We start from the raw sequence: 22,887 nt of genomic DNA, 5'->3' as shown, positions 1-22,887 counted from the left end.
CAGCACACTGTCTATTATTAAATGATAGATGTGGAAAGATTAGAAAGTGCATTCACCTTACAGTGTCTCTAGACTAATAATCTACTATATGTCCTTTTCGGTTTTTTGCATCCCCTATTAATATAATCATAAATAGAATGTCTCTTTAAGAACAATTAATACATGTAAACTGTGCCACCTAAATCTATTCTATTAATAGTGTCACCTTTAAAACTAAAATTATTTCCCCAAGATTTTCTGTAGTGTAGTAATCCCAACTCACCCACAGACCCCCCCCCCCCTTCCCCCTCCATCCCATCCCGTTCTCTTGATCCCTTATAGTACTTACTTACCTGACCACATTCGGTTCACAGCGATTCCTTTCTGTACTCTGCTCCTCCTGCTCACGGCTCGCCTTTCTGCTGATGGCTCCATCTCTGCACGCTGAAAGTTCCTGGCAGATTCCAGCCCTATAGGAGGATGTTCACTGATGATGACGTCTGCCATTGGATACCCATCTGAGGCACTACATCGACCCAACATCTCTACAAACAGTCTGCAGCCTGAGCCTCCTTAGCTCTGGGGTGACTGGGTTTCCTGTCCTGTAGGGACTGCGCTGTTTCAGTAACATGCACTCCTGTATCACCAGTGACTAGTACTACCCTAAGGAGAAAGGAAGATGCTGGCGGTGTCCTTCTTTTATATGGGCCCCTTCTCTGTCCGGGCCCAGGACTGCAGTTCCCGCAGTCTCCCCCTGATGGCGGCCCTGCCCCTCCTTTATAGAGGCATCCCTGCTGCTGAACAGCCTGGGGATGCTTTTGTCATAGTGTAGTTCAGCCCTGACCCTCCAGCTGTCGGGTTGGTTGAGGATTTGGGGAATGAGCAAGCTTCCTGTTTGTTTATTACTTTAAACAGCTCCAACACAAATCTATTTTTCAAATATCAATAATCTTACTCATTTCAACTAGATTTCTGCATGTAATTCACACAGTTGAAACAACTTTGTTATGAATGTGGCATTGAAGAAAATGATGGGGCATATGTAATAGGGTCTGAGTACCGGAGGTGCGGGATGCCGGCCGATCTATGACTATGTTTTAAAGAGGCAATTACTTACAAGCAAAACCATACCTTGTATATGATTGCACGTAAAAAAAAATGTCATACAGTAGATCGGTCGGCATCCCGCACCTCCGGCAAACTCAGACCCTATTACATATGCCCTCTATGAATTTTAGAATTATACAAGATAAATTGCATGCATATGAAAGAAAATGATTATTGAAAGATGAGAGCTGTGAAATAAACACCTGCTGTATGGCAATTTATAATGCGTCATGTTATATTGTAAACTCACTTGTACAGGGCCATCTATAAAGTTTGTTTCATGTTACTGTACATAAATATGTGCCATGATCCATGCAATGTACTGCACTTCATGTTATAGTGTAGGATTGGAAGAACATGCACTATCTAGATAATGATGGGGTACATCAGTGACTGCAAACCTAGTAGAGAGGTCCTACTCTGTTAATTGGAAAATAGGAATGCGCCCTGCCCATATACCATAAATGTGTGTGTAAAGCAGGGGAAATGAAGACCAGGCGCAGCCACTGGAGAAAACACAGCAGTTCTGTACCGTATTTCACAGTCTCCACAGCTGATTAGACCACTGAGGTGCCTACACACAGTTCCGGTACCAAGGTGTTATTCACTCTTCAAGTCATTTTAAGGAGGAAAGAACAAAAACACCGGCAAGTTAACACCTTAGAGGATTCTGGAATCAATACCTGTACTGCACTAGTGCAGACAGGAAGGGTTTCCGAGTCTCTGGAAACCCCCCCTGTCCACTGATCCATCGCGCAGCTGGCGATATATGGTGTATATATTAGAGATGAGCGGGTAGATTGAGCGGAGAGGACGTGGCTACGTTCTCTGCCTGAAAAGCTCAATATCTGTGCTCAGTGTGCTGCATTGTGGTGACCACCAGTATATAGTAGTACAGTACAGTAGGCCATTGCTGTATCTTGCAGTTCCGTGTCAGACTCAGTTCTAGTATCCTGATCAGTGCTCAATCTGTGCTGCATTGTTGTGACCAGTATATAGTAGTACAGTGCTGCATTGTGGTGACCACCAGTATATAGTAGTACAGTACAGTAGGTCATTGCTGTATCTTGCAGCTCTGTGTCACTTCTAGTATCCTGATCAGTGCTCAATATCTGTGCTGCATTGTGGTGACCAGTATATAGTAGTACAGTGCTGCATTGTGGTGACCACCAGTATATAGTAGTACAGTACAGTAGGCCATAGCGTTATTATGCTGCACCATGTCACTTCTAGTATCCTGATCACTGCTTAATATCTGTGCTCAGTGTCAGTGCTGCATTGTGGTGACCAGTATACTACAGTACAATAGTCCAGTTCTGTTCTCGCTGCTCAGTGTCAGTTCTCCGTAGTATCATCAGTGATCAGTATAATCAGTGATCAGTAAAATCAGTGCTCAGTAAAATCAGTGATCAGTATAATCAGTGCTCAGTATAATCAGTGCTCAGTAAAATCAGTGCTCAGTATAATCAGTGATCAGTATAATCAGTTCTCAGTATATTCAGTGCGCTGTTAGACGTGCACCCGTTTTCCGCCATTAGTGCATTGGGATTTAGACAATCGATGAAGTTATTGTGTCCCCGGTACAAAATTTCATCTAGATTCCACTTCACTAGGCAGGCGATAGCGAGATTTGACCAATTAATATCAGTGATTTATACTTATTAATTATAGTGATCTTGCCAAATAATTCCAGTGATTTTGTAATTTTCTTCCAGTAATTTGGACCAATAATACCATTGATTAGAACGAATAATGCCAGCGACCACAGTGCACCTCTTTTTCTCTTTTCTTTGCATCATGTGCTGTTTGTGGACTATTTTTTTAAGTGCCATCCTGTCTGACACTGCAGTGCGACTCCTAGATGGGCCAGGTGTTTGTGTCGGCCACTTGGGTCGCATAGCTTAGTCATCCAGCGACCTTGGTGCAAATTTTAGGACTAAAAATAATATTGGGGGTAATTCCAAGTTGATCGCAGCAGGAATTCTGTTAGCAATTGGGCAAAACCATGTGCACTGCAGGGGAGGCAGATTTAACATTTGCAGAGAGAGTTAGATTTGGGTGGGGTGTGTTCAATCTGCAATCTAATTTGCAGTGTAAAAATAAAGCTGCCAGTATTTACCCTGCACAGAAACAAAATAACCCACCCAAATCTAACTCTCTCTGCACATGTTATATCTGCCTCCCCTGCAGTGCACATGGTTTTGCCCAACTGCTAAAAAATTTCCTGCTGCGATCAACTTGGAATGACCACCATTGTGAGGTGTGAGGTGTTCAGAATAGACTGGAAATGAGTGGAAATTATGGTTATTGAGGTTAATAATACTATAGGATCAAAATTACCCCCAAATTCTATGATTTAAGCTGTTTTTGAGGGTTTTTTTTTTTAAAAACACCCGAATCCAAAACTCACCCGAATCCGACAAAAAATTTTAAGGGAGGTTTTGCCAAAACGCATCCGAATCCAAAACACGGCCGTGGAACCGAATCCAAAACCAAAACACAAAACCCGAAAAATGTCCGGTGCACATCTCTAGTATATATATATATTTTTTTTTTTTTTTTTTATTAGATGGGGCTCAGGTACCTGCGCCGCCGAGCAAAGTCCGTGGTGCTCGGCGGTGTTACAGCAGCAGCAGATCCTAGCCTCCACTTTGCTAGGGTTGCTGCCGGGAGCGTGACCACGCCGCTTCCGTTCAGCCTGCTGCCTGGCCTCACTGTCCGCGCCGGCTCCCGGCTAGAGGTGAGGCGTGGTGCACTCTGTCTATGGAGGGGAGTGGGGTGCTCTCTGTCTATGGAGGTGAGGTGGGGGTGCTCTCTGTCTATGGAGGGGAGGGGGGTGCTGTTTGTGGAGGTAAGGGGGATGCTGTCTGTCTCTGATGGGGAGGGGGGGACTGTCTGTCTGGGGAGGAGGAGGGGGTGCTGTTTGTGGAGGTAAGGGAGAGGGGGTGGGGAGGGGGGGCTGTCTGTCTATGGAGGGGAGGGGGGTGCTGTTTGTGGAGGTAAGGGGGTGCTGTCTGTCTGTGGTGGGGAGGGGGGTGCTGTCTGTGGAGGGTGCTGTCTGTCTATGGAGGGTGTTGGTTGCTGGGCACTCTGCAGTCCCAGTGTGTGTGTGTGTAGGGGGGGGGATGGGGATGGGTACGACAACAGTCTGCAGTCCTAGTGTGTGTCCCCATTTTGGTAATAGACATACTGTAGGTGGTAGTTTTATTTATATATATATATATATATATATTCCCTCTTGAAAAACAGCGGCACTCTGGAGACTTGTTTAAAGGTAATAAAAGTGCAAAATTTAATCCATTTCAAACATCAGGTGACCTGATGTTTGAAATGGATTAAATTTTGCACTTTTATTACCTTTAAACAAGTCTCCAGAGTGCCGCTGTTTTTCAAGAGGGAATGTGTATGCTGTCAGAGGGCACCGGAGCAATATTACTTATGTAAGAGGAGTGCCAGGTCGACAGATCAATATATATATATATATATATATTTATTTATATTGCACACATGCCGAAACCCCCCATCCCAAATCCTGCATTTGCCCCTGTACTGGACAACTATTGATTACAGTACTGTCACATTGTTCCATGCAGCAGAAGGACTAACAGTCACTACTTTCAATTTAGACACTCCCAGGCAATGGCAGTTGCCAAAAGAAGAACTCCAGTGACTGACATTCACTTTGAGAAAAAGAAGCAAACTTTAGGTGTGCCAGACATTACCGCAGAAATTGGCGAGTATATATGCGGGATGTTGTAACTACTTATTACCCCCAAAATTACATCCCTTACTGTAGGTGTGCATAGCAAACCACCAGCACTGGGGGAACATATAGTTAATGACAAGATCAATACCATACAGAAAGACAGTTCATCAAAGACTTACCCCCCCACGGTGAGAAGGTGATTGATTTCACATTTTTAAACATTGTTTTTTCAAACATGAGCCAGTTAAATATTTAATTACATCTGGTTATAGGATAACAAGTTAATAATTCTGTTTAAAAAGTAAACATAATTATGTTTAACAAATTAATTTGTCCATAAAGAGGTTAAAAAATGAAAACTTGACACTGATTTACAATAGACATACTGTATATAGTGGCAGATGCTCAATTAGCTTATACCCCCTTCACACAGACCAAAATTTCCAGGGTTATTGCACATGAACGCGCACCAACCCGGGAAAATTTCTCAGTGTGAAAGGGTACAGGGTCAAAATCCCGGGATTCCTGTCCCGGCATTTCAGCCCTGCAATCGACCAGGGTTGGTCCCGGGATCTTCCCGGGAACCTGGTCAGTGTGAACGGGAGCTGGGTCAATGTTCCCCGGCTCCCGTTCACTCTCTATGTAGCAGGCGGCGCTTGGAGATCATGTGATCTCTTGCGCAGCCCCCGCAGCGTCACCGCTGACGTCAGCATCCTGGCAATATGCCGGGTTGCTGACTGCGGTATGCAAGGGGTCTTACCCGGGAATGTCCCTGCATGCTCCAGGGACCGTATTCCCGGGTAAGACCCCTGCATTTCTGGTGTGAAAGCGGTATAAGTGATATCATTCAGGTGCTTGAAAGGGAGGGGTATTTCTAAGCAAGAAAAAAATACATTTTGTTTCCCCCAGCACCCTGAATGATAACAGTAACCAGATTTAAATCCCACACAATATTGGAATTCAGAGATCTCAGTTACATATATTTGCACAAATGTATGAATGTTACTGATTTACAGTAGGTTGTTACAGTTAAAAGGGGACATTTTTTATTTACTCACCAGGGCAAGGCGTGTACGCTGAATGGTCCATGTCCACTAAATGCACTCCTGGAAGCACCACCGGAGGAATTACCTGCTTCAACTAGTGATGTGCACCGGAAATTTTCGGGTTTTGTGTTTTGGTTTTGGATTCGGTTCCGCGGCCGTGTTTTGGATTCGGACGCGTTTTGGCAAAGCCTCCCTGAAATTTTTTTGTCGGATTCGGGTGTGTTTTGGTTTTGGGTGTTTTTTTAACAAAAAACCCTCAAAAACAGCTTAAATCATAGAATTTGGGGGTCATTTTTATCCCATAGTATTATTAACCTCAATAACCATAATTTCCACTCATTTTCAGTCTATTCTGAACACCTCACACCTCACAATGGAGGTCATTCCGAGTTGTTCGCTCGCAAGGCGATTTTAGCAGAGTTGCTCACGCTAAGCCGCCGCCTACTGGGAGTGAATCTTAGCATCTTAAAATTGCGAACGAAGTATTCGCAATATTGCGATTACACACCTCGTAGCAGTTTCTGAGTAGCTTCAGACTTACTCGGCATCTGCGATCAGTTCAGTGCTTGTCGTTCCTGGTTTGACGTCACAAACACTCCCAGCGTTCGCCCAGACACTCCTCCGTTTCTCCGGCCACTCCTGCGTTTTTTCCGGAAACGGTAGCGTTTTTCCCCACACGCCCATAAAACGGCCTGTTTCCGCCCAGTAACACCCATTTCCTGTCAATCACATTACGATCGCCAGACCGATGAAAAAGCCGTGAGTAAAATTACTAAGTGCATAGCAAATTTACTTGGCGCAGTCGCAGTGTGGACATTGCGCATGCGCATTAAGCGGAAAATCGCTGCGATGCGAAGATTTTTACCGAGCGAACAACTCGGAATGAGGGCCAATATTGGCCCTCATTCCGAGTTGATCGGTCGCAAGGCGAATTTAGCAGAGTTACACACGCTAAGCCGCCGCCTACTGGGAGTGTATCTTAGCATCTTAAAATTGCGACCGATGTATTCGCAATATTGCGAGCACAAACTACTTAGCAGTTTTAGAGTAGCTCCAGACTTACTCTGCCTGTGCGATCAGTTCAGTGCTTGTCGTTCCTGGTTTGACGTCACAAACACACCCAGCATTCGCCCAACCACTCCCCCGTTTCTCCGGCCACTCCTGCGTTTTTTCCGGAAACGGTAGCGTTTTCAGCCACACGCCCATAAAACGCCGTGTTTCCGCCCAGTAACACCCATTTCCTGTCAATCACATTACGTTCGCCGGAGCGATGAGAAAGCCGTGAGTAAAAATACTTTCTTCATAGCAAAGATACTTGGCGCAGTCGCAGTGTGAATATTGCGCATGCGCACTAAGCGGAATTTCACTGCGATGCGATGAAAAATACCGAGCGAACGACTCGGAATGAGGGCCATTATTTTTAGTCCTAAAATTTGCACCGAGGTCGCTGGATGGCTAAGCTAAGCGACCCAAGTGGCCGACACAAACACCTGGCCCATCTAGGAGTGGCACTGCAGTGTCAGACAGGATGGCACTTCAAAAAAATAGTCCCCAAACAGCACATGATGCAAAGAAAAAAAGAGGTGCACCAAGGTCGCTGGATGGCTAAGCTAAGCGACCCAAGTGGCCGACACAAACACCTGGCCCATCTAGGAGTGGCACTGCAGTGTCAGACAGGATGGCACTTCAAAAAAATAGTCCCCAAACAGCACATGATGCAAAGAAAAAAAGAGGTGCACCAAGGTCGCTGGATGGCTAAGCTAAGCGACCCAAGTGGCCGACACAAACACCTGGCCCATCTAGGAGTGGCACTGCAGTGTCAGACAGGATGGCACTTCAAAAAAATAGTCCCCAAACAGCACATGATGCAAAGAAAAAAAGAGGTGCACCAAGGTCGCTGGATGGCTAAGCGACACAAGTGGCCGACACAAACACCTGGCCCATCTAGGAGTGGCACTGCAGTGTCAGGCAGGATGGCACTTCAAAAAAATAGTCCCCAAGCAGCACATGATGCAAAGAAAAAAAGAGGCGCACTAAGGTGGCTGTGTAACTAAGCTAAGCGACACAAGTGGCCGACACAAACACCTGGCCCATCTAGGAGTGGCACTGCAGTGTCAGGCAGGATGGCACTTCAAAAAAATAGTCCCCAAACAGCACATGATGCAAATAAAAAAAGAGGTGCACCAAGGTCGCTGGATGGCTAAGCTAAGCGACCCAAGTGGCCGACACAAACACCTGGCCCATCTAGGAGTGGCACTGCAGTGTCAGACAGGATGGCACTTAAAAAAAATAGTCCCCAAACAGCACATGATGCAAAGAAAAAAAGAGGTGCACCAAGGTCGCTGGATGGCTAAGCTAAGCGACCCAAGTGGCCGACACAAACACCTGGCCCATCTAGGAGTGGCACTGCAGTGTCAGACAGGATGGCACTTCAAAAAAATAGTCCCCAAACAGCACATGATGCAAAGAAAAAAAGAGGTGCACCAAGGTCGCTGGATGGCTAAGCGACACAAGTGGCCGACACAAACACCTGGCCCATCTAGGAGTGGCACTGCAGTGTCAGGCAGGATGGCACTTCAAACAAATTGTCCCCAAACAGCACATGATGCAAAGAAAAATGAAAGAAAAAAGAGGTGCAAGATGGAATTGTCCTTGGGCCCTCCCACCCACCCTTATGTTGTATAAACAGGACATGCACACTTTAACGAACCTATCATTTCAGCGACAGGGTCTGCCACACGACTGTGACAGAAATGACTGGTTGGTTTGGGCCCCCACCAAAAAAGAAGCAATCAATCTCTCCTTGCACAAACTGGCTCTACAGAGGCAAGATGTCCACCTCATCATCATCCTCCGATTCCTCACCCCTTTCACTGTGTACATCCCCCTCCTCACAGATTATTAATTCGTCCCCACTGGAATCCACCATTTCTCAGAAGCCTGTGTACTTTATGGAGGCAATTGCTGCTGATGAATGTCTCCACGGAGGAATTGATTATAATTCATTTTGATGAACATCATCTTCTCCACATTTTCTGGAAGTAACCTCGTACACCGATTGCTGACAAGGTGAGCGGCTGCACTAAACACTCTTTCGGAGTACACACTGGGGGGGAGGGCAACTTAGGTAGAATAAAGACAGTTTGTGCGAGGGCCTCCAAATTGCCTCTTTTTCCTGCCAGTATACGTACGGACTGTCTGACATGCCTACTTGGATGCGGTCACTCATATAATCCTCCACCATTCTTTCAATGGTGAGAGAATCATATGCAGTGACAGTAGACGACATGTCAGTAATCGTTGGCAGGTCCTTCAGTCCGGACCAGATGTCAGCACTCGCTCCAGACTGTCCTGCATCACCGCCAGTGGGTGGGCCCGGAATTCTTAGCCTTTTCCTCGCACCTCCAGTAGCGGGAGAATGTGAAGGAGGAGATGTTGACGGTTCACGTTTCGCTTGACTTGACAATTTTCTCACCAGCAGGTCTTTCAACCTCTGCAGACTTGTGTCTGCCGGAAAGAGAGATACAACGTAGGTTTTAAATCTAGGATCGAGCACGGTGGCCAAAATGTAGTGCTCTGATTTCAACAGATTGACCACCCGTGAATCCTGGTTAAGCGAATTAAGGGCTCCATCCACAAGTCCCACATGCCTAGCGGAATCGCTCTGTTTTAGCTCCTCCTTCAATGTCTCCAGCTTCTTCTGCAAAAGCCTGATGAGGGGAATGACCTGACTCAGGCTGGCAGTGTCTGAACTGACTTCACGTGTGGCAAGTTCAAAGGGTTACAGAACCTTGCACAACGTTGAAATCATTCTCATGCTCTTGAGTCAGGTGCATTCCCCCTCCTTTGCCTATATCGTGGGCAGATGTATAGGCTTGAATGGCCTTTTGCTGCTCCTCCATCCTCTGAAGCATACAGAGGGTTGAATTCCACCTCGTTACCACCTCTTGCTTCAGATGGTGGCAGGGCAGATTCAGGAATGTTTGGTGGTGCTCCAGTCTTCGGCACGCGGTGGCTGAATGCCGAAAGTGGCCCGCAATTCTTCGGGACACCGACAGCATCTCTTGCACGCCCTTGTCGTTTCTTAAATAATTCTGCACCACCAAATTCAATGTATGTGCAAAACATGGGACGTGCTGGAATTTGCCCAGATGTAATGCACGCACAATATTGGTGGCGTTGTCCGATGTCACAAATCCCCAGGAGAGTCCAATTGGGGTAAGCCATTCTGCGATGATGTTCCTCAGTTTCCGTAAGAGGTTGTCAGCAGTGTGCCTCTTATGGAAAGCGGTGATACAAAGCGTAGCCTGCCTAGGAACGAGTTGGTGTTTGCGAGATGCTGCTACTGGTGCCGCCGCTGCTGTTCTTGCTGCGGGAGGCAATACATCTACCCAGTGGGCTATCACAGTCATATAGTCCTGAGTCTGCCCTGCTCCACTTGTCCACATGTCCGTGGTTAAGTGGACATTGGGTACAACTGCATTTTTTAGGACACTGGTGACTCTTTTTCTGACGTCTGTGTACATTTTCGGTATCGCCTGCCTAGAGAAATGGAACTTAGATGGTATTTGGTACCGGGGATATAGTACCTCAATCAAGTCTCTAGTTGCCTCTGAATTAACGGTGGATACCGGAACCACGTTTCTCACCGCCCAGGCTGCCAAGGCCTGAGTTATCCGCTTTGCAGCAGGATGACTGCTGTGATATTTCATCTTCCTCGCAAAGGACTGTTGGACAGTCAATTGCTTACTGGAAGTAGTACAAGTGGTCTTCCGACTTCCCCTCTGGGATGACGATCGACTCCCAGCAGCAACAACAGCAGCAGTAGGTGTTACACTCAAGGATGCATCGGAGGAATCCCAGGCAGGAGAGGACTTATCAGACTTGCCAGTGACATGGCCTGCAGGACTATTAGCTTTCCTGTGTAAGGTGGAAATTGACACTGAGGGAGCTGGTGGTGTGGTTTGCAGGAGCTTGGTTACAAGAGGAAGGAATTTAGTGGTCAGTGGACTGCTTCCACTGTCATCCAAAGTTTTTGAACTTGACACTGACTTATGATGAATGCGCTGCAGGTGATGTATAAGGGAGGATGTTCCGAGGTGGTTAACGTCCTTACCCCTACTTATTACAGCTTGACAAAAGCAACACATGGCTTAACACCTGTTGTCCGCATTTGTGTTGAAATAATTCCACACCGAAGAGTTGATTTTTTTTGTATTTTGACCAGGCATGTCAATGGCCATATTCGTCCCACGGACAACAGGTGTCTCCCCGGGTGCCTGACTTAAACAAACCACCTCACCATCAGAATCCTTCTTGTCCATTTCCTCCCCAGCGCCAGCAACACCCATATCCTCATCCTGGTGTACTTCAACAGTGACATCTTCAATTTGACTATCAGGAACTGGACTGCGGGTGCTCCATCAGGCACTTACAGGGGGCGTGCAAATGGTGGAAGGCGCAAGCTCTTCCCGTCCAGTGTTGGGAAGGTCAGGCATCGCAACCGACACAATTGGACTCTCCTTGGGGATTTGTGATTTAGAAGAACGCACAGTTCTTTGCTGTGCTTTTGCCAGCTTAAGTCTTTTCATTTTTCTAGCGAGAGGATGAGTGCTTCCATCCTCATGTGAATCTGAACCACTAGCCATGAACATAGGCCAGGGCCTCAGCCGTTCCTTGCCACTCCGTGTCGTAAATGGCATATTGGCAAGTTTACGCTTCTCATCAGACGCTTTCAATTTTGATTTTTGGGTCATTTTACTGAACTTTTGTTTTTTGGATTTTACATGCTCTCTACTATGACATTGGGCATCGGCCTTGGCAGACGACGTTGATGGCATTTCATCGTCTCGGCCATGACTAGTGGCAGCAGCTTCAGCACGAGGTGGAAGTGGATCTTGATCTTTCCCTATTTTAACCTCCACATTTTTGTTCTCCATTTTTTAATGTGTGGAATTATATGCCAGTATCAATAGCAATGGCCTACTACTATATATACTGCGCACAACTGAAATGCACCACAGGTATGGATGGATAGTATACTTGACGACACAGAGGTAGATACAGCAGTGGCCTACTGTACCGTAATGCTATATATTATATACTGGTGGTCAGCAAACTGTGCAAAACTGAAATGCACCACAGATATGGATGGATAGTATACTTGACGACACAGAGGTAGGTACAGCAGTGGCCTACTGTACCGTAATGCTATATATTATATACTGGTGGTCAGCAAACTGTGCAAAACTGAAATGCACCACAGGTATGGATGGATAGTATACTTGACGACACAGAGGTAGGTACAGCAGTGGCCTACTGTACCGTAATGCTATATATTATATATTGGTGGTCAGCAAACTGTGCAAAACTGAAATGCACCACAGGTATGGATGGATAATATACTTGACGACACAGAGGTAGGTACAGCAGTGGCCTACTGTACCGTAATGCTATATATTATATACTGGCGGCCAGCAAACTGTGCAAAACTGAAATGCACCACAGGTATGGATGGATAGTATACTTGACGACACAGAGGTAGGTACAGCAGTGGCCTACTGTACCGTAATGCTATATATTATATACTGGTGGTCAGCAAACTGTGCAAAACTGAAATGCACCACAGGTATGGATGGATAGTATACTTGACGACACAGAGGTAGGTACAGCAGTGGCCTTCTGTACCGTACTCCTATATATTATATACTGGTGGTCAGCAAAATTATGCACTGTACTCCTACTATATACTACAATGCAGCACAGATATGGAGTGTTTTTCAGGCAGACAACGTATACTGGTGGTCACTGGTCAGCAAAACTCTGCACTGTACTCCTCCTATATAATACTGCTGGTCCCCAGTCCCCACAATAAAGCAGTGTGAGCACAGATATATGCAGCACACTGAGCACAGATATGGAGTGTTTTTCAGGCAGACAACGTATACTGGTGGTCACTGTCAGCAAAACTCTGCACTGTACTCCTCCTATATAATACAGCTGCTCCCCAGTCCCCACAATTAAGCAGTGTGAGCACAGATATATGCAGCACACTGAGCACAGATATGGAGTGTTTTTCAGGCAGACAACGTATACTGGTGGTCACTGTCAGCAAAACTCTGCACTGTACTCCTCCTATATAATACAGCAGCTCCCCAGTCCCCACAATTAAGCAGTGTGAGCACAGATATATGCAGCACACTGAGCACAGATAAGGAGTGTTTTTTTCAGGCAGAGAACGGATAAAACTGGTGGTCACTGAACAGCAAAACTCTGCACTGTACTCCTCCTATATTAATAATACTGCTGCTCCCCAGTCCCCACAATTAAGATATAAGCAAGCACAAATATTTGTATCAACAATGAATAAACGGAGAGGACGCCAGCCACGTCCTCTCCCTAACATTTCCAATGCACGAGTGAAAATGGCGGCGACGCGCGGCTGCTTATATAGAATCCGAATCTCGCGAGAATCCGACAGCGGGATGATGACGTTCGGGCGCGCTCGGGTTAACCGAGCCATACGTGAGAATCCGAGTATGCCTCGGACCCGTGTAAAATGGGTGAAGTTCGGGGGGGTTCGGTTTCCGAGGAACCGAACCCGCTCATCACTAGCTTCAACCCCTCCTTAAAGGTGTGGTAGTGGACCAATGCTGTCCTCCCCCAGTCCTGCGACTCTCGCACCACTCCTCTGCCATCTTGCCTTTGAGGACCATCTTGATGTCCCTAAAGCGCTTTTTGAAATTTTTTATGTCCCGCCGGAAGGAGCTCACCACGTTCGCTGCATCCCGGATTGACCTCCACATAGCTTTCTTACTGGACGCAGTGGTCTTGAGCTCTTGGGCACCCAGCAGGCCTGGAAGTACCTGCACCATGGCATGGGCCAGTGCACAGTTGTCATCATATGAGAATCGGACATTGCGCCAGTCCTTGTCTTGCTGGATACAGGTCATACAGCCTCTACTTCCTCATCCTCGCTCTCCTCCTCTAGCAGCTCCTGTTCCTCACTCTCCTCCTCCACACTGTCAGGCTCAGGCTCCCGCTAAAGCATCACCTCCTCCTTCATCATCTGCTCTCTCGCAACTCTCCTTGAAGTCTTGCTTCTCAAAATATCACAAAATCAACTCTCTCTCTCTCTCTCTCTCTCTCTCTCTCTCTCTATTTCTCTTGCTCTCTCTCTCTGAAAATCTCCTCTTCTTCCCAAAACGCCTCTCTACCTATCAAAGGACAAAATGGAGAATCAGGAATTTATATAGGGCGTGTGATGCATAAATCAGGAAATTTTTGGGGCCCAATGGGTGACTTTCTACTAAACTGTGCAACTCACAATAGTGGAACTCGGATTTCAGTTTGTCTAAAAAAAACTGTGTATTCTCACAAGAAATCACATGAAAGTTACATTTGTGCCAAAAACTCAGACCCTATTAAATTGACAGTTTCAAGAAAAAGTCACAAATTTTAATCTCCGAGATTTTGCGACTTTTTCTCACACACCAAACTCACACCCTATTACTGTTGGCCCCATTGTGTGTGATATACTGTAGAGTCCATAGTTCATTATTTTTACAGATGTAGGTGTTCTACTACTGGAAGCACAAGTTTACATTTTCCAGGTCACCTGTGACTTTTTAAAATGTGACAGTTGGTGATACACAGTGCACCTGTCGCGTGACCTGGAAAACGTGAACTGTGTGGGGTCCTGAGGACCAAGTTTGCTACACTAGAAGATGGAAATTGGAACTTTTATTCAAAGATGGTGTAATTGTAATAGCCTGCGAAGTGCAAGCATCGGCGCATTCTGTCAGAGTCTGCCTGATGTTTTAAAGTAGCAATCATGGACACCTATGAGTGGGAATAGTCCTGGGCAACCTGTCGGCATTCTGGCGGCCTGGATCCCAGCGTTGGTATGTTGACCAGCAGGATTCCGACATCCCATTTATACAGGGATTTTCTCCCAATGTGGTAAAACGCTTCCTTAATTGCTATGCTGCTGAATTCTCAATTTATTTACCTATTTGACCTGGAATTTGTTTTTTAGGATTTGACACTATATCATCTGGACTACTATGGTGTATGTTGTACTTAATGAAGTATCCACAGATACAAGAAAAAATTCAAAAGGAAATTGGTAAGATGTGTGTTTCTTTATCAACCAAGTACTGTACGTGTTTTTACAAGTTACAGTATTGTAAAAGTATGCACTTATTTCTCAAATGAAGACAGCAGAACTATCAGCTTTATCAGAATATCATATTGACAAGGAAGTTTTATGATTTCAAAATATTTTCTTGCTGAGTTCTTTCCACAAAAGGGATATATAAATAATTTAAATATCAGCAAACTGCTACAGTGAAGAGTGGGGGTGAAGGGTTAATGTAGGGTTAATACAACTGATCTTGTGTTTATAAATAAATAATAAATAGGATATGCAATGCAAAGCATATATTCAGAAACAATATGAGAATAATCAGTGATAGGGCATAAAAATGCAAAAGACAATTTTCATCTTTTTTTTTTTTTTTTATCACGCTCCCTTGATGTATACCAGGTGGCTGCAGTCTTTTAGTGGTTTGATTGGCAGTCAGATGGAGAGAATCTGTGGGCAGTAGAGAAAGATATGACAGCGCAGTATTATAGTATATACACTGCTCAAAAAAAATAAAGGGAACACTTAAACAACACAATGTAACTCCAAGTCAATCACACTTCTGTGAAATCAAACTGTCCACTTAGGAAGCAACACTGATTGACAATCAATTTCACATGCTGTTGTGCAAATGGAATAGACAACAGGTGGAAATTATAGGCAATTAGCAAGACACCCCCAATAAAGGAATTGTTCTGCAGGTGGTGACCACAGACCACTTCTCCGCTCCCATGCTTTCTGGCTGATGTTTTGGTCACTTTTGAAAGCTGGCGGTGCTTTCACCTTAGTGGTAGCATGAGACGGAGTTTACAACCCACATAAGTGGCTCAGGTAGTGCAGCTCATCCAGGATGGCACATCAATGCGAGCTGTGGCAAGAAGTTTTGCTGTGTCTGTCAGCATAGTGTCCAGAGCATGGAGGCGTTACCAGGAGACAGGCCAGTACATCAGGAGACGTGGAGGAGGCCGTAGGAGGGCAACAACCCAGCAGCAGGACCGTTACCTCCGTTACCTTTGTGCAAGGAGGAACAGGAAGAGCACTGCCAGAGCCCTGAAAAATTACCTCCAGCAAGCCACAAATGTGCATGTGTCTACTCAAATGATCAGAAACAGACTCCATGAGGGTGGTATGAGGGCCCGACGTCCACAGTGGGGGTTGTGCTTACAGCCCAACACCGTGCAGGACGTTTGGCATTTGCCAGAGAACACCAAGATTGGCAAATTCGCCACTGGCGCCCTGTGCTCTTCACAGATGAAAGCAGGTTCTCACTGAGCACATGTGACAGACGTGACAGAGTCTGGAGACGCCAAGGAGAACGTTCCACTGCCTGCAACATCCTCCAGCATGACCGGTTTGGCAGTGGGTCAGTAATGGTGTGGGGTGGCATTTCTTTGGGGGGCCGCACAGCCCTCCATGTGCTCGCCAGAGGTAGCCTGACTGCCATTAGGTACCGAGATGAGATCCTCAGACCCCTTGTGAGACCATATGCTGGTGCGGTTGACCCTGGGTTCCTCCTAAATGCAAGACAATGCTAGACCTCATGTAGCTGGAGTGTGTCAGCAGTTCCTGCAAGACAAAGGCATTGATGCTATGGACTGGCCCGCCCGTTCCCCAGACCTGAATCCAATTGAGCACATCTGGGGCATCATGTCTCGCTCCATCCACCAACGCCACGTTGCACCTCAGACTGTCCAGGAATTGGCGGATGCTTTAATCCAGGTCTGGGAGGAGATCCCTCAGGAGACCATCCACCACCTCATCAGGAGCATGCCCAGACATTGTAGGGAGGTCATACATGCACGTGTAGGCCACACACACTACTGAGCCTCATTTTGACTTGTTTTAAGAACATTACATCAAAGTTGGATCAGCCTGTAGTGTGTTTTTCCACTTTAATTTTGAGTGTGACTCCAAATCCAGACCTCCATGGGTTAATAAATTTGATTTCCATTGATAATTTTTGTGTGATTTTGTTGTCAGCACATTCAACTATGTAAAGAACAAAATATTTAATAAGAATATTTCATTCATTCAGATCTAGGAGGTTTTGTTTAAGTGTTCCCTTTATTTTTTTGAGCAGTGTACATTTTAAGGTAACAATGCTTACATAACCAAAGTCATAATAAAATTAGCTTATCCGTTGAGGTATAGGTGTGAAGGAACAAAACTTCAGGAGTGTCTCAGGAGTACATCAGGTAGATGTACAGAGATTATGTGCTAATAGGCTTATCGTTGTGTCTTTTGGAAATCTTTCTTGAGTATTTTAGGAGTCTCTTTACCAATTACATGGATCTAATAAGGAAAGAAATAATGGTTCCATAGTGTGTTATCACAATAAATGCTTTCTTATTTACACATATTTTCAAACAATAGGTACATACTGTAAAGCACAGAATTAATATGAGGGCAGCTATTTCTCCAGTTAGAGTATGATTACATCCAGTCGTATAGGACATTTTAGTAAAGTTACAGCAAATAGACCAAGTCGTATTGTCAGTTCTTATAGGTGAGTTAAAACAAAGTTGCAGGAATAGGAGGACCCCTACATGTTTCATCCATATACAATGACCACTGAGTCATGCAAACCCCACTAACCACTGACAAATGTAAATTACAGTACCCATATACCACTATCATATGCAGCCCTTAATGACCACCCTGTCATAAAGCCCTAAATTATAGATATTTTCTCCTGCCTCCCATCCCTAGTATCCTGCAACCGGAATCCGGTCAGCATACCGGCGTCCAGGATGCCGGCAGTCAGAATCCTGACACTGGTCAGAAAACTGACGCTGGGATCCTGACATGGATCACAATGCCGGCACCGGAATCCTGACTGCCGGCATTCCAATAGTAAGTATGCCATGGCGTGTTAGAGTCAAGCACCAGAGGGGGAAGGGTTAGGCTGCAGGTGGAGGGTTAAGTTTAGGCTGCGGAGGGGGTAAGGTTAAGGTTAAGCTGCAGGGAGGGAGGGTTAGGTTTAGGCACTCAGAAGGGGGGTTAGGCACTAAGTGGGGAGGGTTATGATTAGGCTGCGGGGAGGGAGGGTTAGAGAGGCACCATCAGGGAGAGTTAGGTTTAGGCTGTGTGTGTGTGGGGAGGGGGGTAGGTTAGGGTTAGGCTGTGGTGAGGGGGTGTTAGAGTTAGGCACCATCAGGGAGAGTTAGGTTTAGGCTGTGTGTGTGTGTGTGTGTGTGTGTGTGTGGGGGGGGGGGGTTAGGGTTAGGCTTAGGCTGCGGGGAGGGAGGGTTAGAGTAAGGCACCATCAGGGAGATTTAGGTTTAGACTGTGTATGTGTGTGTGGGTGGGGGGGGGGGTAGGTTAGGGTTAGGCTGTGGTGAGGGGGTGTTAGAGTTAGTCACCATCAGGGAGAGTTAGGTTTAGACTGTGTATGTGTGTGTGTGTGGGGGGGGTAGGTTAGGGTTAGGCTGTGGTGAGGGGGTGTTAGAGTAAGGCACCGTTTAGGGTGTGTGTGTGTGTGTGTGGGGGGGGGGGAGGTTAGGGTTAGGCTGCGGGGAGGGAGGGTTAGAGTTAGACACCATCAGGGAGAGTTAGGTTTAGACTGTGTATGTGTGTGTGGGGGTGGGGAAGGGGGGGTTAGGGACAAGCTCTAGAAAGGGACGGTTAGGTTTACGGGGGTAGGAGGTTAGGATTAGAATACTTACCTACTAGTTATCAAGATCCTGTGCTTCGGGATGCCGCTGTCGGTATTCTGACCAGCGGCATCCGAAGTACCGGGATCCCGATACCATCCAGCTGCTACCACCTGTTACTCAATTTTCCTCCCCTGCAGTTGGAATGGCTTCTCTCCTTCATGTACCAATGCCACTCTCCTTCAGTGCCTTGCTACTCTTTACTGATGCCTTCAAGCACCCTTAACCACAACTGTGTTTTATCATGAAACACAGATGAGTGGGACTAATCATAATATGACAGTTTCCCTCTGAATGAATTATTTATCCCAAGCTGATGAGTATTACCTGAGTAGTGTTTGAGTACATCTGGATAGAACATCATTTTATGTCTCTCAACCCAGCGTCCATATGTCCCCATCGTAACATTACCTCCTACCACCCAGTAGCAATAGATCACATAGTGGTAACAGATACCCAGTAGCATTTCCCTTGTAACTACTGTACATAGTAAATAAATCCACAGTGAAATACCCCTCACGCACAAGTGTCCATAAGTCCTCATTATGGCACTACCATCCACACCATACCCCTAAGCATGTGTCAAGTTGGACTGATCAACTGAAGTTCGCCCCTTTGCAATTTTGTTATCACACATATGCATGGCATTCTGGGTGCAAAATTGTCAGTGATGCTGAGGTCACAGACCATTACATCACTGCCAAGTCATCAGACAAGGTGGGTGAAATGCTTTCTGCTCATGTGCAGAATTGAGAGAGTACGACGTCCCGGTCACATGTCAGAGAAGAAAATGTGGCTGCAGTCCCTTGACATGCAATAATGCATGGAAGGATCTGATACACTTGAAAATGCATAGACTAAATTATTGTGATTTCATTGGGCCTGCTTTGTGCATGAACGGTGAACCAACTAATCAACACTGTGCACTTCTGCAAAGAAAGTGGTAATTTGCTGTATACCTGTTTAGCTTTCTCCTAACAAGGAATGAATGAAAGAGAGCAAGGTGGGCATATTTAGTTAAGTATAAAAAACACTTATTTTAAGTATATTATCCACTTTAGCAATATGGGGTATATTCAATTAAAGTCGGATCCATTCCGACATGCATTTGTCGGAATGGATCCGACAAGCCCTATTCAATGAGCTGCCAAATCCGACTGTGGGATTTGAGCCACAACCGTCTGTCGGATTTGAACGTTCACGATGTCCCGTCCTGCTGCCGCTAGTGGCTGCTGGGTGTAGCTGTCAGTGGGGAAGGGTGGAACTATCAGCAGCGAAGGGAGGACCTGTCAGGCGGCTGGGGGACCTGTCAGCGGCAGCCGGGGGGAGTTATCTGCGGCGGCCATGGGGAGCTATCAGCGTCGGCCGGGAGGAGGTATCAGTGGCGGCCGGTGGGAGGTATCTGCGGTGGCCAGATGCAGCTGTCAGTGGCTGCTGGGGGGACATGTCAGGCGGCAGGGGGAACCTGTCAGCGATGGCCGGGGGGAGTTATCAGCGGCGGCCAGGTGTAGCTGTCAGCGGATGCTGGGGGGGACATGTCAGCGGCGGGATCTATCAGCGGCGGCCAGGGGGAGGTATCTGCGTGGGCCGGAGGGAGCTATCAGCAGCGGCTGGGGGGACCTGTCAAGCGGCTGGGGGTAGCTGTCAGGTGGCTGGGGGGTGCTGTCAGCGGCGGCTGGGGTGCTCTGCCGGGAATGAAGAGCCTGTCCGGGGGGATGACCTGTCGAATTTGGTCCTGTTTCTGACAGAAGCAAGCGGATTGGCAGCTATTCCACCGATCCACATGCTTTCAGACAAGTCGAATTCCCCGACTTGTCGGAACAAAAAGCCGGGGATTGAATAGGTCGGAACCCCTTCTGCCCTGAAAAAGTAGAAAACTGCAGTCTTTCCATCAAGACAGCAATTTCAACAGCAATTGCATATACCCCTATATGTCAATGACAAATAGAGCATTTACAAGTCACAATGTCTACTATTGCAAACTGTCCAGCATGCGAATACTGGAACACAGTCTAAGGGGGTAATTCCAAGTTGATCGCAGCAGGATTTTTGATAGCAATTGGGCAAAACCATGTGCACTGCAGGGGAGGCAGATATAACATGCGCAGAGAGAGTTAGATTTGCGTGGGGTGTATTCAAACTGAAATTTAAATTGCAGTGTAAAAATAAAGCAGCCAGTATTTACCCTGCACAGAAACAAAATAACCCACCCAAATCTAACTCTCTCTGCAAATGTTGGGGGTCATTTCGAGTTGTTCGCTCGGTAAAAATCTTCGCATCGCAGCGATTTTCCGCTGAATGCGCATGCGCAATGTCCGCACTGCGACTGCGCCAAGTAAATTTGCTATGCAGTTAGGAATTTTACTCACGGCTTTTTCATCGTTCTGGCGATCGTAATGTGATTGACAGGAAAAGGGTGTTACTGGGCGGAAACAGGCCGTTTTATGGGCGTGTGGAAAAAAACGCTACCGTTTCCGGAAAAAACGCAGGAGTGGCCGGAGAAACGGGGGAGTGTCTGGGCGAACGCTAGGTGTGTTTGTGACGTCAAACCAGGAACGACAAGCACTGAAATGATCGCAGATGCCGAGTAAGTCTGGAGCTACTCAGAAACTGCTACGAGGTGTGTAATCGCAATATTGCGAATACATCGTTCGCAATTTTAAGATGCTAAGATTCACTCCCAGTAGGCGGCGGCTTAGCATGAGCAAATCTGCTAAAATCCGCTTGCGAGCGAACAACTCGGAATGACCCCCGTTATATCTGCCACACCTGCAGGGCACATGGTTTTGCCCAATTGCTAACAAACTTGCTGCTGCGATCAACTCAGAATTACCCCCAAAATGTTAACCCTCAAAATGTGACATGTCAAATGTTTTCAAATATTTATCTAATTATAAATAAATTACAAAGTTCAAATAAAGTTCATTAATAGAACGAACTGCTACGATCCCGCTCGCAATGAGGATTTCATGGGGAAGTGACTGACAGGAAGTGACTGTTTGGAGGTATTAACGGGAAGTGGATGGCAAAATGAGGGCATTTTATGGCTGTTTCCTGTCGTGTATCGGCTGTGAGCTTGTACGTGCTATAACATGGCACCTGCATCGCTACTGTTGTGTCCAGTCTGTATAGCCATAGGCCAACCCTTAACCTTGATGTTCCTCATTTTTGCGTAGAGGCAGCGAATGTGTATGCAGTTGCGAATCAGTTTGCGATGGCTCCAGTGGGCGGTCTTTTCATTTCTGGGCTGCAGCTTCAATTGCTAACATTAGCAGTTCCAAAATCGCAATTGCATTTGTGTACATACATGAATTAGGTTAAGAGTGTATTGCAGTTATGTTTAAAAGATACTGTACCTGACGTATACATTGTCTATGATTTGAAATTGTGCTATGCATATTATCATTTCTCTTACGTCCTAGAGGATGCTTGGGTCCACATTAGTACCATGGGGTATAGACGGGTCCACCAGGAGCCATTGGCACTTTAAGAGTTTGAGAGTGTGGGCTGGCTCCTCCCTCTATGCCGCTCCTACCAGACTCAGTTTAGAAATTGTGCCCGGAGGAGCCGGTCACAGCTAGGGGAGCTCTCCAGAGCTTTTCTAGAAAAAATGTATTTTAGAGTTTTTTATTTTACAGGGAGGCTGCTGGCAACAGCCTCCCTGCAACGTGGGACTAAGGAGAGGAGTAGTGTCCGCACTGCGGGGTCTGAGCCACTTACTCCGCTGACAGGACACTGAGCTCCTGAGGGGATAGATCGTTCCCCACCACAGGGGATCGCTCACCCCAGCAGCATGCCGCCAACCCCTTACAAAGCTGAAGATTGTGGTGAGTAAGTCACGAGTCGACCCCCCTAGCCAGCGGGGGGCGGTGTGAAGATGGCTGCAGCAGGGTAGGAGCGCAGTATTAACTGCACTCCGGGATGGCTCAGCGGTACATAGTGCGGCGCGCTGAGGGGTGCCCTGGGCCAGCGCTTACACCCTACACTGGTCACAAAGCCTGTCGGGGTCCCAAAATCTCAGCCAGCATCAATCCTCAGGCCAGTATAATCTGATGAAGAGCGGGAAGACAGTGCCATTTTGGAGGCGGAGCTTCTCCTCAGAGCGGACCCAGCATCGTTCAGCGCCATTTTCCTGCCTGCACAGGAGAAAGAAGGTCCCTCCACAGCAACTCCAACTATCTCTCACGGTACCAGGGGGTTGTAGAAGGGGGGGGGGGGGGGAGGCTGCAATACGACTGTGTATCCTATTAA

The 22,887-nt window shown here is 46.6% G+C and overlaps 1 protein-coding gene across 1 annotated transcript in view; it reads left to right on the top strand.

Moving 5' to 3' along the window:
* The window catches only part of LOC134895862 (cytochrome P450 1A1-like), a 212,203-nt gene that overhangs the window by 160,272 nt on the left and 29,044 nt on the right, over positions 1 to 22,887 (top strand). Inside the window, exon 4 of the mRNA XM_063913870.1 lies at positions 14,876 to 14,965. Within this exon, the coding sequence (XP_063769940.1) occupies positions 14,876 to 14,965 (90 nt within the window). The remainder of the gene's footprint in view (positions 1 to 14,875; positions 14,966 to 22,887) is intronic.

The sequence above is a fragment of the Pseudophryne corroboree genome, chromosome 1 (genome assembly GCF_028390025.1).
Source record: "Pseudophryne corroboree isolate aPseCor3 chromosome 1, aPseCor3.hap2, whole genome shotgun sequence".
Classification (NCBI taxonomy): domain Eukaryota; kingdom Metazoa; phylum Chordata; class Amphibia; order Anura; family Myobatrachidae; genus Pseudophryne; species Pseudophryne corroboree.
The sequence above is the reverse complement of the archived record's forward strand: the minus strand, read 5'-3'. Positions and strand labels throughout refer to the sequence as shown.